General features: G+C 44.6%; 1 protein-coding gene across 1 annotated transcript in view; it reads right to left on the bottom strand.

Annotated features, from left to right (window-relative positions):
* Positions 1-22,492, bottom strand: part of IGSF11 (immunoglobulin superfamily member 11) — a 367,612-nt gene extending 345,120 nt beyond the window's left edge. The window contains exon 1 of the mRNA XM_073617397.1: positions 19,874-22,492. Coding sequence (XP_073473498.1) covers positions 19,874-19,934 — 61 coding nt within the window. The 5' untranslated portion in view covers positions 19,935-22,492. The remainder of the gene's footprint in view (positions 1-19,873) is intronic.
* Positions 22,493-22,779: the final 287 nt, after the last annotated feature.

Genomic DNA, 22,779 nt, shown 5'->3' with positions numbered 1-22,779 from the left:
AACTAAAAAATAGAATAGCATTAAAAAAAATTTTGAATAGCATTAATAAAATTAACATGCAGGCTTGAACATTAAAAATAGTGGGGAAATTGGACTACTAAAATACTCACAATCAGGAGAATAAAGCAGGGAGTAAAATAGGAAGGTAAATAATACTAGCTCAAATAAGTCAACCCTATGAAATTTTAAAAGTCACTTATAAAACAGTTAATGTCTAAATCGACATTCAACCCTTTTGGCGATAACGTGTCAGCCAGAAAAATCCATTGGGTCTCTCTCTTAGAAAGATCCCTAACCAAGTTGGAGCCCCTCCACACAGGTTTAAGATGATCTATGCCCCAAAATTTTAGACCAGATGGGTCACGACTGTGCAACAATTTAAAATGGAGCGAAACGTTGTGATCCTTAAAGCCCAACTTTATATTAGCTATATGCTCTGCAATTCTAATTTTTAAACGTCTTTTAGTTCTTCCTATGTACATAAGACCACATGGACATTGCAGCGCATACACCACATGGGTAGTATTACATGTGATGAATTCCTTGATGGTAAATTCTTTATTGTTAGCCGTTGACGTAAACCTCTCAATTGCCCTCAGCGGCCTATTCACTTCTTTACAGGCTCGACACTTTCTACAACAGAAAAAACCATCTCTCTCCCAAAACGTGGGAGGTCTTGCAGGGGGATCAAGCACTTTTTTAACTATTTTATCCGAAAAGCTCAATGCCTTTCTATAGATAAAACCTGGTTTTGGGGGCAATACTGAATGTAAAACTTTATCCATTAGTAAAACATGCCAATGGGTAGAAAAGATGTTTTCTACCTCTCTATATTGAGAATGAAAGCCCGAGATAAAACTCCACTCTTGGCTATCATTATTCAAAATGGTGCGGGCTTCATTCAAAAGAGAATCTCTGGATAGCAAGGCCACTTCTTGGATTGTAGCATCCAATACTTCCACAGAGTAGCCTTTCTCAATGAACCTCTTCTTGATAGTTTGAGCCTGTGATATATAATCCCCTTCGTTCGAGCAATTCCTTCTTACTCTGGCCAGCTGGCCCTTAGGGATGTTTTTGAGCCACATAGGGTGATGCCCACTGCTAATGGGTAGATAGCTGTTAGAATCAGTCGGTTTAAAATATACCCTTGTTCCCAGGCTGTTACCTTGCCTAAAGATAGTGATATCTAAAAAATGGATCTCACTTTGGCTGTACTCACTGGTCAGTTTTATATTTTTCGTATTTGAATTCAATTCACTCAAGAATTTCTGTAGAGAGTTCATGGATCCTTCCCAAATAAAAAATAGGTCATCAATATATCTTTTATATAATAGGAGCTGGGAACGGGCGACTGAAAAAATCACTTTGTCCTCCCATTCTCCCATAAAAAGATTTGCTATACTGGGGGCAAATTTCGCCCCCATAGCGACGCCCCTACATTGGGAATAAAACTGACCGTTATACCAAAAAAAGTTGTGGCTTAAGCAAAAATCCAAGGCATTCCGTATAAAGACTTTTTGATTATGTGGTAAATCATCACGCTGGCTTATAGCCCAATTCAGGGCTAGGAGGGCATCATCATGTTGAATGATTGAATACAAGGACGCCACATCTGCCGTTACCAGATACAATTCTTGTCTATCTGTTATATTAATTTGTTGCAGAATCTGTAAAAGACTTTTGGTATCCTTGAGAAATGCCTTAGTGCATCTAACACTATCTTGTAAGAACCGATCAAGGTATTGGCCCATCCGAGATGTGATTGACCCAATCCCGTTAACGATCGGCCTCCCCGGAGGGTTCTGTGTATCCTTATGTATCTTAGGAAGAGTATAAATTGTAGGGATTCTACTACTGCTTGGTAGGAGGTATTTCTTTTCTCGATTTGATAATACACCCGTTGAGTAACCCATATCAACAAGGCACCTCAAACTCTTGGTATATTGTACAGTCGGGTCCTTGTCTAATTTCACATAGGTATCCTCATCACTCAACATTTCAATAAGCTGGTTATGGTAGAATTCCTTATTTAAAATCACAACCCCTCCCCCCTTGTCAGCGGGCCTAATAACCACATCTTTCCTTTCTTCAAGCATAGTTATACCATCTAACACATGCTGCGGATTCACATTTCTTTTGGGGGCCAATAGTTCCAAGTCTCGTATCACTAAACCCTTGAATACCTCAATTTGCTGGTTTGCTCCGTTTACAGGATTAAAAAGGGACTTATTCCTAAGTCCACTGTCTATGGGCACCGAGGCTAGAGTGCTCACAGGTTGAGAATTTTTATTTAAAAAGTACTTTTTTATATTTACCTTCCTAATGTATTTGTGTACATCAATAAAAACATCAAATTTGTTAATTGGCCTCTTAAGACCACACTTCAAGCCCAGATGGAGGATATTCATCTCTTTGTGATTTAAAATAGCATCACTTAAATTGAAGATGCCCCCTAATCCTGCTCTCTCCTTTTTTTGGACCCTTCGTCCGGCCCTACATCCCCTTGTTCTTCTCTCCTTTGTCTTGTAGTATATACAGTATATCTCCAATAATAGTGTATACAGTATATCTCCTCTAATAATATATACAGTATATATCTCCTCTAATAGTATATACAGTATATATCTCCTCTAATAGTATATACAGTATATATCTCTCTAATAGTATATACAGTATATCTCCTCTAATAGTATATACAGTATATCTCTTCTAATAGTATATACAGTATATATCTCTCTAATAGTATATACAGTATATCTCCTCTAATAGTATATACAGAATATCTCTCCTCTAATAGTATATACAGTATATCTCCCCTCTAATAGTATATACAGTATATCTCCTCTATTAGTATATACAGTATATATCCCCTCTAATAGTATATACAGTATATCTCCTCTAATAGTATATACAGTATATATCTCTCTAATAGTATATACAGTATATCTCCTCTAATAGTATATACAGTATATCTCTTCTAATAGTATATACAGTATACCTCCTCTGATAGTATATACAGTATATCTCCTCTTATAGTATATACAGTATACCTCCTCTGATAGTATATACAGTATATCTCCTCTTATAGTATATACAGTATATCTCCTCTTATAGTATATACAGTATATCTCTTCTATCTGTTATTCTCAGAATGGATTAGAGATTTTGCTCCCTAACCATATACAGGAGGTCTCCGGGTTACAAACATCCAACTTACAAACAGAGGGAGACAACAGTAAGTGAGAGGAAATCTCCCCCCAGGAAGGGAAATTCACCCCTGTAATGCCCTGTACACACGGTCGGACATTGATCGGAGATTCCGACAACAAAATCCATGGATTTTTTCCGACGGATGTTGGTTCAAACTTGTCTTGCATGCACACGGTCGCACAAAGTTGTCAGAAAATCCGATCGCTCTGAACACAGTGACGTAAAACACGTACGTCGAGACTATAAACGTGGCAATAGCCAATAGCTTTCGTCTCTTAATTTATTCTAAGCATGCGTGGCACTTTCTCCGTTGGATTTGTGTACACACGCTCGGAATTTAAAGGATCGGATTTTGTTGTCGGAAAATTTTATATCCTGCTCTCAAACTTTGTGTGTCGGAAATTCCGACGGAAAAAGCCCGATGGAGCCCACACACGACTGGAATTTCCGACAACACAATCCGATCGCACATATTCCGTCGGAAAGTCCGACCGTGTGTACAGGGCATTAGAGTTATTATGGGAACAAGGTGTCTCCACTAATGCTTTATCACCAATCCAATTGTCGTTGGGACAGAAAGTGAGGTGAAATCTTCTGAAGAGGAGCACAGACAGCAAAACAAATGTCACAGGGGTGATAACCCTTCCCTAGGTTTTCCAAAAAGCTTAAAAATCTTTTTTTTGCTGGAGCTACAGTTACAAAATGTTCCTGTTCCAAACTATAATCAGATTCAACTTAAGAACAAACCTACAGTCCCTGTCTTGTTTGTAACCCGTAGACCGCCTGTAGTTGGTTTTATATTTACCACTGCATAGTGATTTTTAAGAAAAAAATTGCCTTTTTTTAAAACTTTACATATTAACTAAATTGTACACCACCCTTTTTTTAAGGTTTTTATCCGATTAATCTAAACAATAATCGGCCAACTAATCGATTATGAAAATCATCATTAGTTGCAGCCCTAATCTGTGTATTGCGCACTTACATTTATTTTTTTTCTGGAAAAAAGGTGACCTAACACTTTAAATCAATGGTCAGTGCATTTTGCCCTCATGTTGATGGTCAGTGGAAATGGCCCCCTTAGACTGGTGGTCAGTGTATTGCCCTATAATTTTGTTGTGTATTGTATGTTGTGTTCCACTTTTATATTGAGGGTGAGTGTATTGCCCCCTTACATTGATTGTCAGTGGAAAGTTGTCCCATTCTTTTGATGGTCAGTGGAAATTGCCCCTTTACATCAGTGGTCAATGGAAACTTGCCCCCTTATAGTGATGGTCGGTGGAAATTGCCCCTATATAGTGATGGTAAGTGTAGTGCCCCCTTACATTGTTGGTCAATGTATTTCCCCCTTATATTGATGATTGGGGTATTGCCCCTGTACAGTGATGGTAAGTGTATCCCTCCCTTATATTGAGGGTGAGTGTATTGCCCCCTTACATTGATACTCAGTGGAAAATTGCTCCTTTCTATTGATGGCCAGTGGAAACTGCCCCTTTACATCAGTGGTCAATGGAAAATTGCCCTCTTATATTGATGGTCAGTGGAAAAGTGCCCCCTTATATTGAAGGTCAGTGGAAAATTTCCCCTTTACATCAGTGGTCAATGGAAAATTGCCCCCTTTATATTCATGGTCAGTGGAAAATTGCCCCTTATATTGATGATAAGTGGAAAATTGCCCCTTTACATCAGTGTTCAATGGAAAATTGCCCTCTTATATTGATGGTCAGTAGAAAAATCCCCCTTTACATCACTGGTCAATGGAAAATTGCCCCCTTATATTGATGGTCAGTGGAAAATTGCCCCTTTACATCAGAGGTCAATGGAAAATTGCCTCCTTATATTGATGGTCAGTGGAAAATTGCCCCTTTATATCAGTGGTCAATAGAAAACTGCCCCCTTATATTGATGGTCAGTGGAAAATTGCCCCTTTACATCAGTGGTCAATGGAAAATTGCCCCTTTACATCAATGGTTAGTGGAAAATTGCCCCTTTACATCAATGGTCAGTGGAAAATTGCCCCTTTACATCAGTGGTCAATGGAAAATTGCCCCCTTATATTGATGGTCAGTGGAAAAAACCCCCTTTACATCACTGGTCAATGGAAAATTGCCCCCTTATATTGATGGTCAGTGGAAAATTGCCCCTTTACATCAGTGGTCAATGGAAAATTGCCCCCTTATTTTGATGGTCAATGGAAAATTCCCCCTTATATTAATGGTCGGTGGAAAATTGCCCCTTTACATCAGTGTTCAATGGAAAATTCCCCCCTTATATTGATGGTTGGTGGATATTGCCCCTTTACATTGGTGGTCAGCGTAGTGCCCCCTTTACAGTCAATTAAAAATTCCCCCCTTTCCTTGATGCTCAGTGGAAAATTGCCCCTAAAGGCTTAGTCCACACTAGTGGCAGCCCTTGTTGCCCTTCTGAAAATCAATCTGTGGTAGATCGCTTTTCAGAAGCATTTGACAGGCAGTGAGGAGGCGATATGTCATCTCCTCACTTCCTGTTTGAACCCCGTAAACACTGCATCACCACGCTGAAACCATGTGTAGTGTGGCCCCATTCACTTCAGTAGTGCCCTACAAGGGGGGGGTGTCACTTTTGCGTACAGCCATTTGGCTGCCTTTTAAGCTTAAGAGGAGCGGTTGGGGGTCAATAAAATTGTGGCTCCCCCCCCCCGAGTGCAAACAAGCTGGTGGTCAGTGTAGGCAGGAGATCAGTCCATCAACGTTGGCTTGCAAGGAACCCCTAGCTGGATGAGAAGGGCTTAGGAGGCACAGCGGGATTGCAGCCTTGTAGCAAATAATAGATAGATTAATAGATAGAGTATCCCGAAGTCAGATAAACACAGAATGTAAGCAGCAACAATCTCCGACTATATATAGTAAAATCATCTTTCATACAACATGAGATTGGAATTCTGTAGGACAAGCAATTCATTTCCTCTAATTATTGATCGCCTTTCCCATACTGTACAATGAGCTCTGAAAGCTGCAGTGTCAGGAGGTCCTAGGTGGGACTGTGGTGATGTTTAATAGCCGATAATCCAATATTCTGTCATTTCCTGACTCCTGCATAATTTATCAGTCTTGCCTGATGTACATTTTACTCGGCTCTATCAATCCACAATCACTCCTGACACACAGGCAACTTAGGACACCATTATCTCCCGGAATACTTTACAACGGATCCTTCACCTTCACACTGAAATGTTACATTAAAAAAACAAAATAACATTTAATTGTTACACAAATAATGTTATAACCTTTTGGTATTTAAACAACCTTTCAGCTTTGTGTGTGCTCGTTAACAGCCAAATAAAAAACCTTGAAAAATCTATTTCTTTCCTTGCAATACACTTGGTTTGTAGACAGGTTGTTCTGAGGTCGTTGTCTTCCCCCTGCTCCTGCAGTTGGTAAAATGCTGCTATCTAAGGTGGCCTTTCTCAATCTTGTGTTGCAATTGTATACATTATATATATATTTTTTTTAATTTGCTATTTTTTTCCCTGCGAAAGTAGAGTTACCATTTAAGGCACTCTTTCTCAACCTTTTTACCCCAGAGGAACACTTGAAATCTTTTTCAGGTCTTGAGGAACCCCTACTAAAACCAATTCATTGATGGTCATTGAAAAAAAATGTCCCTTACATTTGTGGTCATGCGGCAGCCCTTACAGTGGTTGTCAAAATGCAATCCCTTACGGATGGCTTAAAAGATTGTTAGCTTCATGCAACTGGCTCTAACAAGAGGACCCCAGAACTATGCAGACATCTTAAGATAGGAGGTCAATCAATCACAGCTCAAGGAACCCCTAGCAACCCTTGGAGGAACCCTGGTTGAGAATGGCTGATTTAGGGATTTAGACTAGAGAAGATCTGTAAAGTAGAGTGGACCAAAATCCCTCCTGAGATGTGTGCAAACCCTTATGCCCCGTACACACGGTCGGACATTGATCGGACATTCCCACAACAAAATCCATGGATTTTTTCCGATGGATGTTGACTCAAACTTGTCTTGCATACACACGGTCACACAAAGTTGTTGGAAAATCCGATTATTCTGAAAACGGTGACGTAAAACACGTACGTCGGGACTATAAACGTGGCAGTAGCCAATAGCTTTCATCTCTTTATTTATTCTGAGCATGTGTGGCACTTTGTGCGTCGGATTTGTGTACACACGATCGGAAATTACGACAACGGATTTTGTTGTCGGAAAATTTTATAGCCTGCTCTCAAACTTTGTGTGTCGGAAAATCCGATGGAAAATGTGTGAGCCTACACACGGTCGGAATTTCTGACAACAAGGTCCTATCACACATTTTCCTTCGGAAAATCCGACCGTGTGTACGGGGCATTACAGTGGTTGTCAAAATGCAATCCCTTATGGATGGCTTAAAAGATTGTTAGCTTCATGCAACTGGCTTCACCAAGTGGTGTTGACCCCAGAACTATGCAGACATCTTAAGAAAGGAGGTCAATCAGCCACAGCTCAAGGAACCCCTAGCAACCCTTGGAGGAACCCTGGCTGAGAATGGCTGATTTAAGGGTTTAGAGAAGATCTGTAAAGAAGAGGGGAACAAAATACCTCCTGAGATGTGTGCAAACCTGGTCACCAACTACAAGAAATGTCTGACCTCTGTGCTTGCCAACAAGGGTTTCTCCACCAAGTACTAAGTCATGTTTTTCTTGGGGGATCAAATACTTATTTTACTGCATCTTAATTGATAACATTTGTATCATGTGCTTTTTTTTCTGGATTTGTCTCTATCATATAAAATACACCTATGATATAAATGATAGACCCTTCATTTCTTTGTAAGTGGGAAAACTTACAAAATCAGCAGGGGATCAAAAAAATTATTTTCCCCGCTTTATATAGTTACATAGTTAGGCAGGTTGAAAAAAGACACAAGTCCATCCAGTTCAACCATAAAAAAAATAAAAAAATAAATAAAAAATATCATACAATCCCATATACCCACAGTTGATCCAGAGGAAGGCGAACCCCACCCAGAAAAGCGTGATCCAATTTGCTACAGCAGGGGAAACAATTCCTTCCTGATCCCCAGAGAGGCAATCTGATATTCCCTGGATCAACTTTACCTATAAATATCAGTACCCAGTAATATTATGTACATTTAGGAAATAATCCAGGCCTTTCTTAAAGCAATCTACTGAGCTGGCCAGAAACACCTCTGGAGGGAGTCTATTCCACATTTTCACAGCTCTTACTGTGAAGAAACCTTTCCGTATTTGGAGATGAAATCCCTTTTACTCTAGACGTAAAGAGAGTGCCCCCTTGTCCTCTGTGTTGACCGTAAAGTGAATAACTCACACCAAGTTCACTATATGGACCCCTTATTTATATATTTATACATGGCGATCATATCCCCCCTTATTCTCCTCTTCTCAAGAGAGAATAAATTCAGTCCTCTAATCTTTCCTCATAGCTGAGCTCCCCCATGCCTCTTATCAGTTTGGTTGCCCTTCTCTGCACTTTCTCCAGTTCCAGTTATATCTATTAAGAGCATGAAAGAAGATACAGAAGGTGGAAGAGCTTACACTCTATTAGAGTATAAAGGTGGAATATGGAAGGTGGAACATCTTATAATAGATGTATTATGGCATGAAAGAAGATACAGAAAGTGGAAGAGTTTAGAAACTATTAGGGTATAAATGAGAGATATAGCGGGTAGAAGAGCTTACAATCTATTATGGTATAAAGCAGTGTTTCTCAACTCCAGTCCTCAAGGCGCACCAACAGGTCATGTTTTCAGGATTTCCCTCAGATGAAATGGCTGTGGTAATTACTAAGGCAATGAAACTGATCAAATCACCTGTGCAAAATAGTGGAAATCCTGAAAACATGACCTGTTGGTGCACCTTGAGGACTGGAGTTGAGAAACACTGGTATAAAGCAACATGTTCAAACATTTTATTAGATAATGGGGGTTATTTACGAAAGGCAAATCCACTTTGCACTGCAAGTGCACTTGAAAGTGCAGTCGCTCTAAATATAAGGGGTAGATCTGAAATGAGGGGAAGCTCTGCTGAATTTATCATCCAATCATGCAAATCATGTGTAAGCTAAAATGCTGTTTTTTTTATTTTCATTGCATGTCCCCCTGGGATCTACAGCGACTGCACTTCCAAGTGCACTTGTAGTGCAAAGTGGATTTGCCTTTAGTAAATAACCCCCCAATGTATGATATACTTGTAATGAAAGTAGACATTGGTCCAAGAATGGACTACAGGCAGGTGTGAAAGATAACAGTAGCCAAAATCAATTAAGAATGACTATGCCTATGTGGACAAGTGGAGGAGGTATTTCTAAACCGGTCACATAGAGAAGTGCCTCAGTGAAAAGGTGGGAGAATACAATTAGAGAATACCCCATGGAACAGGACCATGGTGAGTGATGAGGAGATATTATTACGCAGCCAAAAAAAAATAAAATAATTATATATATATATATATATATATATATATATATATATATATATATATATACAGTACATAAATAATAAACAAATTAATATACTGTATAAATAAATAAATACATTTCTTTTTCACATAAGCAAAGGCACCAAGTATTAAACACAACAGAGTATTTTAATGTACCCACCATCCAAACTCACTACTGTCATAGATGATGGAAATGTAGTAGTTCTCAGTTTAAAAATAATAAATAAACAAAAAAAAATTTGTACATATTGTATCTTTGTATTTTTTTTTGCAGGATTAGCAGTTAGCTGGTCTAATGATGGCAGCTCACAGATCAACTTCAATTTTAAATCACAAACAGCAATATTCTGATGTAAAATTCTCACTTAAACCCAACTAAATCCAAGCCTGCCAATACAAACATACAGAGCTGCTCATTGTCTCTGATTCCCACGGTCGGCCTCTGACTTTGGATCATTTTTTTTTTTTGGTCCCTGAATTTTTCAACACTGATCCACTAATTTGCCAATTCTATTCTCAAATTTCCAGATATTGGATTCAAATGTATGTAAAGCCAAACCTTTTGTTAAGTTTTGGAAAGAATATCCAAAGGGCAAAGTGTTACTAAACCCAGGAGCCTGTATTCACTATATCTGGTCTCCCACAGTACACAGAGCATGGAAATTCAATTATTTTAGTAAATATAAACTGATAAATACCTTTTCTCATCATCAGTATATAGCAGTCTTGTGACTCAGGGGTTGATTTACTAAAGGCCAATAGACTCTGCACTTTGCAAAGTGCAATTGAGCTCTGCTGGTGCAGTTGCTCCAGAGCTTAGTAAATTAGGTAAAGCTTCACTTTGCAAAGAATACCCAATCACATAGAAGGAAAATTTTTAAAAAACAGCATTTTTGCTTGTACATGATTGGATGATTAACTAGTTGCTCGTTCTGGAGAACGGCCGCTCTCGCGCGTGTTGCTAGGACACGGTGCGACCCCGATCTCTGTAAAGAGCCGCGGCTCTTTAACCATGTGATCGGCTGTGTCCAATCACAGCCGGTCACGTGTAAACACGGAGATGCCGGTAATCGGCGCTCCTCGCCTTACAATGACAGAGTGTAAGGAGAGGAGAGCCGATCAGCAGCATCTCCTCACAGGAGACATCTATACATGTAATCAGGGCACTGATCATCAGTGCCCTGATTACAATAGCGACACCAGTGCCACAAATCAGTGCCAGCGATGAGTGCCCACCAGTGCCGGCAATCAGTGCCCACCACTGCCAGCAATCAATGCCCCCCACTGCCCATAAGTGCCACCAATCAGTGCCCATTAATGATGCCAGTCTGTGCTGGCTATCAGTCCCGCTTATCAGTGCTGCCCATCAATGCCCATCACTGCTGTCCATCAATGCCTATCAGTGTCGCCCATCAGTGCCACCCATCAATGCCCATAAGTGCTGCCTATTAGTGCCCACCAGTGCCGCCTATCAGTGCCACCTATTTGTGCCCATCAGTGCCACCTAACAGTGCCCATCAGTGCCACCTATGAGTGCTCATCAGTGCCATATTTCAGTGCCACCTATCAGTGTCCATAAGTGCGGCATATTAGTGCCTCCTCATCTGTGCCACCTAAGCAGTGCCCATAAGTACCACCTCATCAATGCCCACCAGTTCAGCCTATCAGTGCCCATTAGTGCCGCCTCATCAGCGCACATCAGTGAAGGAGAAATATTACTTAGATACAAAATTTACTAACTACTACTGTAAGTAAAAAACATTTTTTCTTCAAATATTTTGGTCTCTTTTTTTTGTAAAAAATAAAAAACCCAGCAGTGATTAAATACCACCAAGAGAAAGCTCTATTTGTGTGAATAAAATGATAAAAATTTCACCTGTGTACAGTATAGCATGACCGCGCAATTGTCATTCAAAGTGCGACAGTGCTGAAAGCTGAAAAATGGCCTGGGCAGGAAGGGAGTGAAAATGCCCGGTAGGCAAGTGGTTAAAGTCAGAAGAGCTTCTGTTTAATTTACTAAGGTATGGAGCCACTGCAGTTTGCAAGGTGCACAGTCTATTTGCCTTTAGTTAATCAACCCCCGAGTGTCTAGTTAAAGCTTGTAGGAGGAGTTTTCATTTTCCCACGATTGTCCTTTGAGGCTGCAGGACCCCTGACCATCTGTGTGGACAGTGCTGATTGGCCCTGTGCTGATCACATGCACCCTCCCAAGAAAAAAAAAAAACCCTTGAGCAATACACACCGAACTGAGCATGTGTAGAGTGCCCCCAAGGCTCTGTACTATCAGGAGATGGATTGGGGACAGTGGAAATAGAGAAGGATCAGAGAAGACAGGATCAAACAGCATTTTTACACAATGTGGAGGATTAACCCCTTAGGATCCATAGTTAGTATACCAAGCATGCTTTACTGTGTATACAGACTGATTTTACTGTTGTGGATTTAGTAATAATTTAAGACCACTGTGACTTTTTTGTCTCTTCTTGTATTTATAAGGAGTAAGTACATCATTTTGCCCCCCTGTACAAACCATTAGTAAGACCTCATCTGGAATTTACAGTTTGGTTTTGGGCACCAGTTCACAAGAAGGATATTGAAGTGCAGAGAGATGGTCAACCAAGTTCAGCTATTAGGAGAAATAAAAGGAGAACTTCGGGCACATTTTTTTTCTTCCCATGCAGTGGGTCTATACACGCACTGCATTGGGTTACTTGCTTCTTTTGTCTAGGGGGTGAGGAGAATGGAGATATACTTACCTAATCCTCCAAGCACAAGACCGATCCCTGCCGCTCCTGTCTCCCCCAGCCCTCTAGCGGTTTTGTGCATGGACTGTTCCTGACATCATCACACCCATAGACCAGCTCTGGATGTGAGGATGGCAGGAATAGTCCACTGCTGGACATAGGGGGGGGGGGCGCTGTTTTCTGAAGGATCGGGTAAGTATAGCTTTTCCTTGAGCCCCTGGATAAAACGAACAGTTCACCCACCCAGTGCAGGCACAGCCCCACTACATATGAGAATCAAAATTTTGCCTGGAGTTCTTCTTTAACAGAACTTAAAGTGTGTGTTACCCCAACACTTCATATTCCTGATATGTGACTGCTGTACCATGTACTTGTATGAGGAAGTCTCCTGTTCTCTTTGTATTGCTTCCTTTGAGTGAAATCTCTGGTGATCCTGCCAGTCCCTCTGCTTTCCTATTAAAAACTGACCACACGAAGCAGGAGAACACACCGTGGTCAGTTCTCTAGCTATGCTGGGAACTCAGCTTGCTCTCCTCCAATGATCAGACTTGTCCTGACACACGCCCGCTGCTCAGTGTGCTGCTGCTTCTCCCCCCCCCCCAGCTCTTACGCTGAGAACAGAGGGAATGTGATCATTTATTAAAAAATCGCTATTGTCTTCCTGCTTCTCCTCTCGGCCAATCAGGAAGTGGGTCCTGAGAACCTGATTGTCTGAGAGGAAAAGCAACCGTATTGGCCGCCGAGGAGGAGACGAAAGGGGGAAGCCGCTTAAGCTGCCCACGACTTAGATGGGGTAAGTGCGGGGCTGGTGGGCGGTTGGGTGAGCGACGGGGGGAGGGGGGGTGTATGGGTGGTTTGCCGATCGACCAAGCGACGGGGGGGGTGGGGGGGAGTGGTGGGTATTTGACTGATGGGCCGACCAAACGGCCAATCGAACGGGGAGAGGACGAGGTTTGACTGACAGACCGACCGACTGGGAGGGGTGGCAGGTTGTTTGTTTGTAGCCCCCCCACCCAAATAAATTGAGCGCCAGCCACCACTGAGGACAAGGGTGGCACCTGGAAAAAAAGAAGTTTAACTTCAATATACAGAAAGGCTTCCTCCCTCGTTCGGTCAGACGTTCGGTCGGCCCGTCAGTCAAATACATCCCACTAGCCCCCCCCTCCGTCGCTCAGTCGATCTTCTCACTGTAAAAACTGTAAAAATGTGGAATAAATCCCCTTATAAAAAATTGTTAAAAAAAAAAGCAGGACGCGTTCCTAAAGACAGAATATAAATATTAATATCTCAAATCTAGCTGGATATTAACATTAATAAATAATAACGCCAGTGGTTGTTAATTAAGGGAATATCCACGCATGGGTGCTCAACCAGTGGCCCTCCAGCTGTTGTGGAACTACAAGTCCCATCATGCCTCTGCCTTTGGGAGTCATGCTTGTACCTGGTCAGTGGCTTGCAATGCCTCATGGGACTTGTAGTTCTGCAACTGCTGGGGGGTCACAGGCTGAGCACCAGAAAAGATTTATTTTTCCAACTGTTGGAACAAATTTGGCCGTGCCTTATATAAGCTTTTTGCCTTCCTCTGGATCAACTGTGAGTATAGAGTTCAGTATATGATGTTTTTGTTAAAGGACTCGTTCACACCTGAGCTTTAAAATGCTTCTTTTACAGGCGTTTAAGCTTTTTCTTCTTTGCCTCTCATGTTAGCCTTTGAGGTGGATTTAATAAAGGCAAAAAAAAATTAGACATGTGCAGTTTGTTTCGTTCCGAATTGATATTCGGACACATTTTTGGTTATTCGGATATATCCGAAATACCCGAATAAGGGCTCATTTACACTTGCTTCGGCTTCAACAAGGCTTCGGACATGTTAAAGCTCTCTGGGTGCTAGTCAAAGCTCCTGTCACTAAATAAGATGGTTAGCTTACAGTCCTGTTTACACCTTGCTTTTGGTTTGCTTTGCTTCGACTTTGCTTCAAAAATTATACCCCATGCAGCTTCAGTGGTGTTTCAAAGCGTCTTCAAAGCCTCCATAGAAATGTATGGCAAAGCTCGCTGGAAGCCTCACTGAAGTCTCACCGAAGCCCCATCGAAGCCCATCGAAGCCCCACGAAGTCTTACCAAAGCCCCACTGAAGCCTCACTGAAGCCCCACTGAAGCATCACCGAAGCCCCACTGAAGCCCCATCGAAGCCCCACGAAGCCTCACCGAAGCCCCATTGAAGCCCCAACGAAGCTCCACCGAAGCCTCATTGAAGCCACACAAAGTCTCACCGAAACCCCATCGAAGCCCCACAAAGTCTCACGAAGCCCCACAAAGCCTCACCGAAGCCCCACCAAAGCTCCACTGAAGCCTCATCGAAGCCCCACGAAGTCTCACCGAAGCCCCACAAAGCCTCACCGAAGCCCCACCAAAGCCTCATCAAAGCCCCACCAAAGCCTCATCGAAGCCCCACGAAGCCTCATCGAAGCCCCACCAAAGCTCCCGTGAAGCCTCATTGAAGCCCCACGAAGTCACACCGAAGCCCCATTGAAGCCCCACAAAGTCTCACGGAAGCCCCACAAAGCCTCACCGAAGCCCCACCAAAGTCTCATCGAAGCCCTACGAAGCCTCACTGAGGCCCCACCGAAGCCCCACGAAGTCTCACCGAAGCCCCATAAAAGCCCCACAAAGTCTCACGGAAGCCCCACAAAGCCTCACCGAAGCCCCACCAAAGCCTCATCAAAGCCCCACGAAGTTTCACCGAAGCCCCACTGAAGCCTCATCGAAGCCCCATTGAAGCCCCACCAAAGCTCCACCGAAGCTTTATCAAAGCCCCACAAAGTCTCACCGAAGCCCCTTCGAAGCCCCACAAAGTCTCACCAAAGCCTCACAAAGTCTCACCGAAGCCCCACAAAGCTTCATCAAAGCCCCACAAAGCCTAACCGAAGCCCCACTGAAGCCTCATCGAAGCCCCGCAAAGCCTCACCGAAGCCCCACCAAAGCTCCACCGAAGCCTCATCGAAGCCCCACGAAGCCTCACCGAAGCCCCACCAAAGCTCCACCGAAGCCTCATCGAAGCACCATGAAGTCTCACTGAAGCCCCATCGAAGCCCCACTAAAGCCTCATCAAAGCACCAAGCAAAAGCAGGGTGTAGACAGGACTGTAGGCTAACCATTTTATTTAGTGACAGGAGCTTTGACTGACGTTCAGAGAGCTTTAACAAAGCCTGTCTGAAGCCTTGTTTTAAACCAAGTGTAAACTAGCCCTTACAATATAAAAAATTTTACGGCATGCCCCGAATAACGAAATTCGGACTGAAATTTTAATCAAATTTTACACGGAACTCCAGTCCAATTCTAACTGTACACATATTGCTAAAATCAAAGACATGGGGGGCTGATTTACTAAAGACAAATAGACTTTGCACTTTGCAGTTGCTCCAGAGCTTAGTAAATGAGGCACAGCTTCGCTTTGCAAGGAGTACCCAATCACATGCAAGGAAAATAAAAATAAAAAGATTTTTGCTTGCACATGCTTGGATGACAGAAATCAGTAGAGCTTCTGCTCTTTTTCTAAGCTCTGGAGCAACTGCTCTTTACAAAGTGCACAGTCTGTTTGTCTTTAGTAAATGAACCCCTATGTGTGTCAGCAGCAGAGGGTCCCTGGAAACGATCCCAAACAGCTGACACTTGTGACACCGTCACTGCAGCATTGGAAGTGTTGCATGAGGACTCAAGGAGACAGACAGCCTGAGAAGGCTAATAAAGAAGCTTAGAAGCTTTGCCCTGACAAGTACACACTGCCACAATAAGTATATGCTTACATACATAAATAACTAGTGCTATAGGAAATACCGACGAGGTGCGGAAAATGCAACATATAAAGCGATACACCGTACAAACATACTGAGCTTCCTAGCAGGTCGAAATCTTTTGATTTACCCATTAAAGGGAAAACATTGTAAGAATTCCTATGCATAACTGATACAATAATGACGCCTAAACTGCTCAAGCTGTAGAGGAACTGCCACATCGGGTATGGTGGGATTTGTAGCGCCTCAAGATGTCAAGTTATTAAAAAGGACATTATTAAGGAACAGCACCACTTAAACGTCAGTGCTCAAAGCAAGAACCCTTTGGATAGTGCCCATATGCCATGAAGCAGGTACATGCTTGTCCAGCAGATAGGTAACATCCCTTAAAATTGGGTACCAAGTGCAAGAACTCTTTGGGTGGTGCTCCTCTGCCATGTAGTACGTACATGCTTGTGCGGCAGATAGGCAACATCCCTTAAAATTGGGTACCCAATGCAAGAACTCATTGGGTAGTGTCAGTATGCCATGAAGAAGTTAAATACTTGTGGAGCAGATAGGCAACAACCCCTAAAATTGGGTACCCAGTGCAAGAACAACTGGGCATTGCCCATATGCCATGTAGTAGGTACATGCTTCTGCAGCAGATAGGCAGGATCCCCTAAAACTTGCTACTCAGAGCAAGAACTATTTGGGTGGTGTCCCTATTCCATGTAGCAGGAACATGCATGTAGAGCAGATAGGCATCATACCTTAACATTGGGTACCTAGTACAAGAGCCCACTGGGCATTGCCCATATGCCATGTAGTTGGTACATGCTTATGCAGCAGATAGGCAGCATCCACCAAAACTGGGTACTAAGTGCAAGAACTCTTTGGGTAGGGTCCATATGCCATGTAGCAGGTACATGCTTGTGGAGCAGATTGGCAACATCCCTCAAAATTGGGTACCCAGTACAAGTGTCTACTGGGCATTGCCCATGTTCCATGTGGTAGGTACATGTCTGTGCAGCAGATAGGCAGCATCCCCTAAAACTGGGTACTCAGTGCCTGAATTCTTTGGGTGGTGCCCCTCTGCCATGAAGTAGGTACATGCTTGTGGAGCAGATAGGCAACAACCCCTAAAATTGGGTACCCAGTGCAAGAGCCCACTGGGCATTCCCCATCCATATGCCATGTAGTAGGTGCATGCTTGTGCAGCAGATAGGCAGCATCCCCTATAACTGGGTACTCAGTGCAAGAGCTCTTTGGGTGGTGCCCCTATGCCATGTAGCAGGTACATGCATGTGGAGCAGATAGGCATAATACCTTAAAATTGGGTACCCAGTGCAAGAGCCCACTGGGCATTGCCCATATGCAATGTAGCAACCACATGCTTGTGGTGCAGATAGGGAATGTCCCAATTTATAATGTTAACATCCCCCTCATGGGTAGTACTCATATGCCATGTAGTAGGCACATGTTAGTGCAGTGGATAAACAATTCCCAGCCTCAAATAGCAATCAATGAGCTGATGGAACATTACCCCTTGCAAAGTGGGTACTAAATGCAGGATCCTACTGGGTAGTGCCCACGTGCCATACAGCAGGCACATGCTAGTGGATCAGATAGGCAGCACCCCTAAAAACTGGGTACCCAATTCAAGAGCCCACTGGGTAGTGCCCATATGCTATCTAGCAGGCACATGTTTATGGAGAAGATTGGCAATGCTCAGCCTCAAAGAACTATCAAGGAGCTGATGAAACAACATCCCTTAAAAGTGGGTAACCAATGCATAAAACCCTCTGGGTAGTGCCCATATGCCTTGAAGCAGGTACTGTACATACTAGGGGAGCAGATAAGCAGTGGCCCTTAAACCTATGTACACAATGCAAGAGCCCACTGGATAGTGTCCATATGCCCATTGGGTACCCACTTTTAATGGGTTATGTTCCACTAGCTCCTTAGTAGCTCTCTTAGGCTGGGCATTGCCTATCTGCTCCCCAAGCATGTGCCTTCTACATTCTAGGGCAGCAGATAGGCAATGCCAGCTTAACAGAGCTATCGAGGAGCTAATAGAGCATCGTCCCTTAAAAGTGGGTACCCAATGCAAGAGCCAACTGTGCAGTGCCCATATCCAATGTAGAAGGCCAATGCTTGTGGGAAAGATACAATATCCAGCCTCATGGAGCCCTCTAATATTACCCCTTAAAAATGGGTACCCAATGCAACAGTGTACTGAGTAGTGCCCATATGCCATGTATCAAGCATAAGCTAGCAGAGATGCAATGCCCAGCCTCATGGAACCATCAAGGAGCACAGTGATGTAACAGCACTCCCTAGGAATGGGTACCCAATGCAAGAGCCCATATGCCATGTAGTATAGACATTGCCCAGCCCCGTGGAGCTATCAAGGGGCATAGTGATGTAACAGCACACACCCCTTAAAAGTAGGTAACTAATGCACAAGCCCATATGCCATGTAGCATAGACATTGAGAAGCCTCATGGAACCATTAAGGAGCACTGTGATGTAACAGCCACTCTTAAAAGTGGGTACCCAATGTAAGAACCCCTTATATCATGTAATATAGACAATGCCAAGCCTCATGGAACCATCAAGGAGCACAGTGATGTAACAGCAGCCCTTAAAAGTGGGTTTCCTAATGAATTCACCCATATATCATGTAATATAGACAATGGCAAGCCTCTTGGAACCATCAAGTAGCACAGTGATGTAACATCAACCCTTAAAAGTGGGTACCCAATGCACGAGCCTACTGAGTAGTGCCCATATGCCATGTATCAAGCATAAGCTAGTTGAGCAGAGAGGCAATGCCCAGCCTCATGGAACCTTTAAGGAGCACAGTGATTATAACAGCACCCCCTAAAAGTGGGTACCCAATGCAAGAGCCCATATGCCATGTAATTTAGACATTGCCCAGCCTTGTGGAGCTACCACTACTGCCTTAAAAGTGGGTACCCAATGCAAAAGTTCCATATATCATGTAATATAGACAATGTCAAGCCTCATGGAACCATCAAGGAGTACAGTGATGTAACAGCACCCCCTAAGAGGGGGTACCCAAAGCAAAAGCCCATTTGTCATGGAGTTTAGACATTGCCCAGCCTGGTGGAACTATCAAGAGGCACAGTGATGTAACAGCACCCCTTAAAAGTGTGTACCTAATGCAAGAGCCCATATGACATATAGTACATATATGGCCCAGCCTCATGGAACCATCAAAGAGCACAATGATATAACAGCACCCCTTAAAAGTGGATACCCAATGCAAGAGCTCATATGCCATGTTTTATAAACAATGCCCGGCATTGTGGAACTATTAAGGAGCACAAAGATGTAACAGCACCCCTTAAAAGTGGGTACCCAATGCAAGAGCCCATATATCATGTAATATAGACAATGTCAAGCCTCATGGAACCATCAAAGAGCATAGTGATGTAACAGTAGTCCTTAAAAGTGGGTACTCAATGCAAGAGCCCATATGTCATGTTCTATAGACATTGCCCAGCCTTATGGAACCATCAAGGAGCACAGTGATATAAAGTGCCCCTTAAAAGTAAGGTACCCAATGTAAGAGCCCATATGCCATGTAGTATATAGACAATACCCATGCTCATAAAATCATCAAGCCTGATCCAGCATCGGGGTCACCTACCTCTGAGTCCGGTGATAGCTCCTAGGACCAGCCAGATCCCCCAAGATCCCGAACTCCTCATGCTGCAGGGGGCAGCTGTGCCCGGGGTGCTTCTTCCTTCTTCTGCCCCTTCAGTCTCCCAGGTCAGCACAATCCACGGGGCATGAACCAGACAGATCCACCCTACCGATCCACCGGGATCCCGGTAATCCAACCAAGGCGAGGATCCGTCCGCTGTCCCGGTGCCCCTCCTGCACCAACTCCAGGGAGGATGCGCACTGCAAGCACGTGGAGCCAGGCGGGCACTGCGGGCTCCCTACACCCGATCACCCGCTACTACTACACCAGGGGTGGGATCTTCTGCAGGGGATGCAACGGGCAGATCGGAGGCAAGGTGGCACCAGGCTGAGAGGAGCTTCCAAAATAAGAGGATTGAGCCAACAAAGGAGGACAATGACCTGCACTGAGGGGGAACCGAGGATGGTATGAAGCAAAGGGGGGCATCCAAGACAAGATCCAGGGAAAGGTGGCACCAGGGTTGCTGCAGCCTGCAAGGCGAGATCCCAGGCACCAGGAGGAGATCAGCTGAGGGAACCAGACTTGCAATCATCTGCAGGACACCCTGGATCACACAATCTCTTCAGGAGGGCACCGGAGATGAAATGCTCTGCAGGAGGATGGTGGGCTCATGGACAAGAAGGGGGAGATCTTCATTAGGGTGAGATCACAGACACCAGAGGTGGAATGGTCTGTAGGACACCCAAGATGAGATCATAGGCTGTGTTGGGGGGACACCAGAGGAAGAATGGTCTTCAGGACACCTAGGATGAAAGCAGGGGCTGTGTTGGGGGGCCACTAGAGTAGGAATAGTCTTCAGGACACCCAAGATGAGATTACAGGTACCAAAAGAAGAATGGTCTTCAGGACACCTAGGATGAGATCAGAGGCTGTGTTGGGGGACCACCATAAGAGCAATGGTCTTCAGGACACCCAGGATGAGATTACAGGTACCAGAGGAGCAATGGTCTACAAGACACTCAGGGTGAGCTCATATGCTGTGTTAGGGGCCACCAGAATGAGGTCACAGGCTGTGTTTGGGATCCACCAGAGGAAGAATTGTCTTCAGGACACCCAGGATGAGATCACAGGCTGTGCTGGGGGCCTCCATAGTTAAAATGGTCCTCAGGGCACCCAGGATGAGATCACAGGCTGTATTGGGGGTCACCAGAGGAGGAATGGTCTTCAGGACACCTAGGATGAGATCACAGGCTTTGTTTGGGTCACCAGAGGAAGAATAGTCTGCAGGACACCCAGAATGTGATCACTGGCTGTGTTGGGGACCACCAGGGGAAATATGGTCTGCAGGACATCCAGGATGAGATCACAGGTTGTATTGGGGACCACCAGAGGAAGAATCGTCTGCAGGGCATCCAGGATGAGATCACAGTCTATGTTGGGGGCCACTAGAAGAGGAATAGACTTCAGGACAGCTAGGATGATGAGATCACAGTCTGTGTGTGTGTGTGGGGAGGGGGGGGGGGGCACTAGAAGTGGAATGGTCTTCAGGACACCCAGGGTTAGCTCATAGGCTATGTTAGGGGCCCCCAGAGAAGGAATAGTCTTCTGAACATCTAGGATGAGATCACAGGCTGTGTTGGGAAGCCACCAGAGGATAAATAGTCTGCAGGACACTCAGATGAGATCACAGGTACCAGAGGAGCAATGGTCTTCAGGACTCCCAGGCTGTTAGGGGCCACCAGAGGAGGAATAGTCTTTTGGACCACCTAGGTTGATATGACAGGCTGTGCTGGGTCCACCAGAAGAGGAATAGTATTCTGGACACCCAGGATGAGATCACAGGCTGTGCTGGGGGACCCAGAGGAGGAATAGTCTTCTGGACACCTAGGATGAGATGACAGGCTGTGCTGGGAGCCCCAGAGGAGGAATAGTCTTCTGGACACCCAGAATGAGATGACAGGCTGTGCTGGGAGCCCCAGAGGAGGACTAGTCTTCTGGACACCTAGGATGAGATGACAGGCTGCGCTGGGTCCACCAGAGGAGGAATAGTCTTCTGGGCTCCTAGGTTGAGATGACAGGCTGTGTTGGGTCCACCAGAGGAGGATTAGTATTCTGGACACCAAGGATGAGATGACAGGCTGTGTTGGGGGCCCCAGAGGAGGAAAGGTCGTCTGGACACCCAGGATGAGATGACAGGCTGTGTTGGGGGCCCCAGAGGAAGAATAGTCTTCTGGACACCTAGGATGAGATGACAGGCTGTGCTGGGTCCACCAGAGGAAGAATAGTCTTCTGGACACCTAGGGTGAGATGACAGGCTGTGCTGGGTCCACCAGAGGAAGAATAGTCTTCTGGACACCTAGGGTGAGATGACAGGCTGTGTTGGGGGCCCCAGAGGAGGAAGGGTCTTCAGATCACCCAAGATGAGATGGGGGGGGGGGTCCCAGATTGAGGAATGGTCTTCAGGACTTCCAGGATGAGATGGCAGGCTGTTGTTTGGCCACCAGAGGAGCAATGGTCTGCAGAACACTCAGTAGTGACACCATGGACAGGGCTGACACCCCCAGGGTCAGGCAGGGCAGCTGTGTACCGGGGCAGGAGCTGCACGGAGTAGTCGGCACGCTGCCCCTGTGCTGTCTCGGCACGTGCTCCCCCCCCCCCCTTTTTTTTTCTGTCCATTGACAGCAGCACCGTCTCCGAGCAACCCGAGGACGCCGCCCGGTCTACAGACTGCAGCCTGCTGTGTGTTCCGGCGGCACCTAGCGGATAATTGGCTAACTGCAGGCTGGCGCACCGGCGGGATGCGGCAGCGGAGCGCTGGGCAATGGGGCGTCTGGATGGGGAGTGCTGCTGCTGTGTGATTTGGGACTGCAATATGTTGGGGTCACTTGGCACGCTGTGGGGGGGGTGTC

This window comes from Aquarana catesbeiana, linkage group LG02 (assembly GCF_042186555.1).
Source record: "Aquarana catesbeiana isolate 2022-GZ linkage group LG02, ASM4218655v1, whole genome shotgun sequence".
Lineage (NCBI taxonomy): Eukaryota > Metazoa > Chordata > Amphibia > Anura > Ranidae > Aquarana > Aquarana catesbeiana.
Note: the sequence above shows the minus strand (reverse complement) of the source record. Positions and strands in the feature narration are given on the sequence as shown.